This window comes from Aureococcus anophagefferens (assembly GCF_000186865.1).
Source record: "Aureococcus anophagefferens unplaced genomic scaffold AURANscaffold_59, whole genome shotgun sequence".
Classification (NCBI taxonomy): Eukaryota; class Pelagophyceae; order Pelagomonadales; family Pelagomonadaceae; genus Aureococcus; species Aureococcus anophagefferens.
The window spans coordinates 202,657-204,897 of NW_008705612.1; the positions used below are offsets into that span (position 1 = coordinate 202,657).

General features: G+C 54.2%; 1 protein-coding gene across 1 annotated transcript in view; it reads right to left on the reverse strand.

Moving 5' to 3' along the window:
- Positions 1-956, reverse strand: part of AURANDRAFT_68005 (hypothetical protein) — a gene marked incomplete at both ends in the record, with an annotated part of 1,438 nt that extends 482 nt beyond the window's left edge. Inside the window, 3 exons of the mRNA XM_009043605.1 lie at positions 133-233; positions 285-379; positions 521-956. Of these exons, the coding sequence (XP_009041853.1) occupies positions 133-233; positions 285-379; positions 521-956 (632 nt within the window). The remainder of the gene's footprint in view (positions 1-132; positions 234-284; positions 380-520) is intronic.
- Between the last annotated feature and the right edge of the window lie 1,285 nt (positions 957-2,241).

Here is a 2,241-nt window from a genome sequence, read left to right on the forward strand (position 1 = left end):
ATATTTCATAGTGCCTATGGTCATTTGATGCGAGAATTGGTTTGCTGGTCAGTGCATTGTGAGCACTTCCAATCCCGTGCTTTTGAGTCATACTTGAAAATGATGGAACAACATTGTGATTCACAACCATACTTTGTGATTCGCTTGGTCTCTTCATCATGCGCCACCTGCTCTCCTGCTGGGTCATTGTGCGGTGTCTCGTTTAGTCGGCGTTTTTCCTCTTTTGCTTGAAACTGTACATCAGTCAAATAGGGCCCTTGGCAGTAGCACCAGAAGTACATTACGTTGTCGCTTTTTTTACTGTGACAGAGTAGGCGCCGCTTCTCGAAGTGTCCATGCACCTTCAGATCCACCTCCATGCGGGCCATCGCGGTAGTACCTAAAACTACATCTTGTAGGTCTTTCAGATCCGCTGCTTTGATCCCAAGGGAGCTGAACTTTGCATCATCCTCAGCATTTATTGTTTTTTGCTGATGCTGATGTTTTTTGTTGCTCCTTTTCGCTGCAGCTTTTCGTTTACATTGCGCTTGCCTTGCATTCATAGCATCATCATCCTCATCATCCTCTTCCGCAGCATGATCACCATCTTCCGCGGGAGCAGCACCATCTTCCGCGGGAGCAGCACCATCATCCCCCTCGGAAGCCTCGGCATCATCATCCCCCTTGGAAGCCTCGGCAGGGTCCAGCTCCCATAAACAGAAGCAACATCGTCGGAAATCCGGAAAAGTACATTTACGGTCGCTACGACGCCAGGGACGCCTGGTCTTACCCCGGGGACGCAGAGCCGAAGCCAGAGGCGTCGACGGACGCCATTTGCGCCGTCGGCCCCGGCCCCGGTCGGTCGGCCGGCCGGCCGGCCGGCCGTCGTCGTCGTCGTCGTCGTCGTCGTCGTCGTCGCGCGCGCGCGCGCGCGTGGAGATTATAGCGGAGAGCAAGTCCATGGCTTCCTCGGACATGTTCTAGACCACCTCCATGCGCAGCGCCCAGGCACCGGTTTTGGTCTGGAGCGCCTCCTTGCCGCGCGAAGCGCGGGAGAAAAAAATCGGCGGGATCCAGCGCGCGTAGCGGTGCAGAACTGGCGCAGCTGCATGTGTCGCTCGCGCACGGCGTGCAAGCGATCGCGCCCTCGCCGGAGAATGAGGCCGCTCCGCGCAGCCGCCGCCGCCGCAGACGCCGCTGCCACAGAGTCGCCGCACCCGCCCCGCGCGCAGCGCGGGAGAAAATTTCGACTTCGTCGCTGGCCAGAGCGGAGAAATGACCCTCGCGAACAGGTGTCAGGTCAGGCGCGCAGCGCAGCAAGTCCACCGCGCGCAGCGCGCTGAGATGGTAGCGCCATGCTCTCACTCGGCTGTGGTATTTTTCGTCCGCAGACTGTCGCCGGGGGTTTCAGAAAGGTAAAGTGATCGATTTCGCCGGGGGGCGCCGCCCGAAGCCCAAAAACGTTACTTTACCTCCCCAAAGCGTCTAGGAACCCTCCGCGGACGTAGGATTTGCCCCCGCATAGAGGTCCTACGTATAATCCGTATAGCGGACGCGTTTATGGAGGAATTGTGAGATCAGCATGTGTGCTATTGGTGGTATACACCCCGGACAATTTGCTCGCGAACTTGAGGTAGACTTCAAGTGGGTGTAGGCCTAACGTCCTGAATATTTGATCGTAAGGACTTACTAACATCCTCCCTTGAATGTGATCATCATCCTCCTCAGCCGCCTCTGGAAATGTGGCACAAAACTGATTCCAAAACGCGTCCATGATGGCCCAAAAATCATAGGGCGGAACCGCTAGCTCCTCCTCCTCCTCCTCATCATCATGCTCTCCCTGATCCACGCTGCGCCAGTTCCGCTCCACCGTTTTATAAATGAACAATGATAATATGTTGGAAGCAAGTTTACGTATAGAAGTGACACGGGAAGTTCCGGTGCAGCTTTCTGGTCCGTCAGGAAGCTCTCTAATGGAAGCCCTCCCACAGCATAATGCTGCTTCTTTGAGTTTGCGGTGCGTGTGATCTTGAGAGCCATACAGTTTTAATCCAACCTGACTTCTCAGACAGAAAGGCAGCAATACTTCTGCACGCAAATAATACCTCGCGTATCTATGCTCATCAAATCCACCAGACCACAAAACATGCAACAAATCTCTAGCTGATTGCCAAATATCCTTCACCTCAATTTGACTTGCATAATGACGTATACATTTTTTTACGAATGCATTTTCTTCTTCATCTAGGGGCTCCTCCTCCT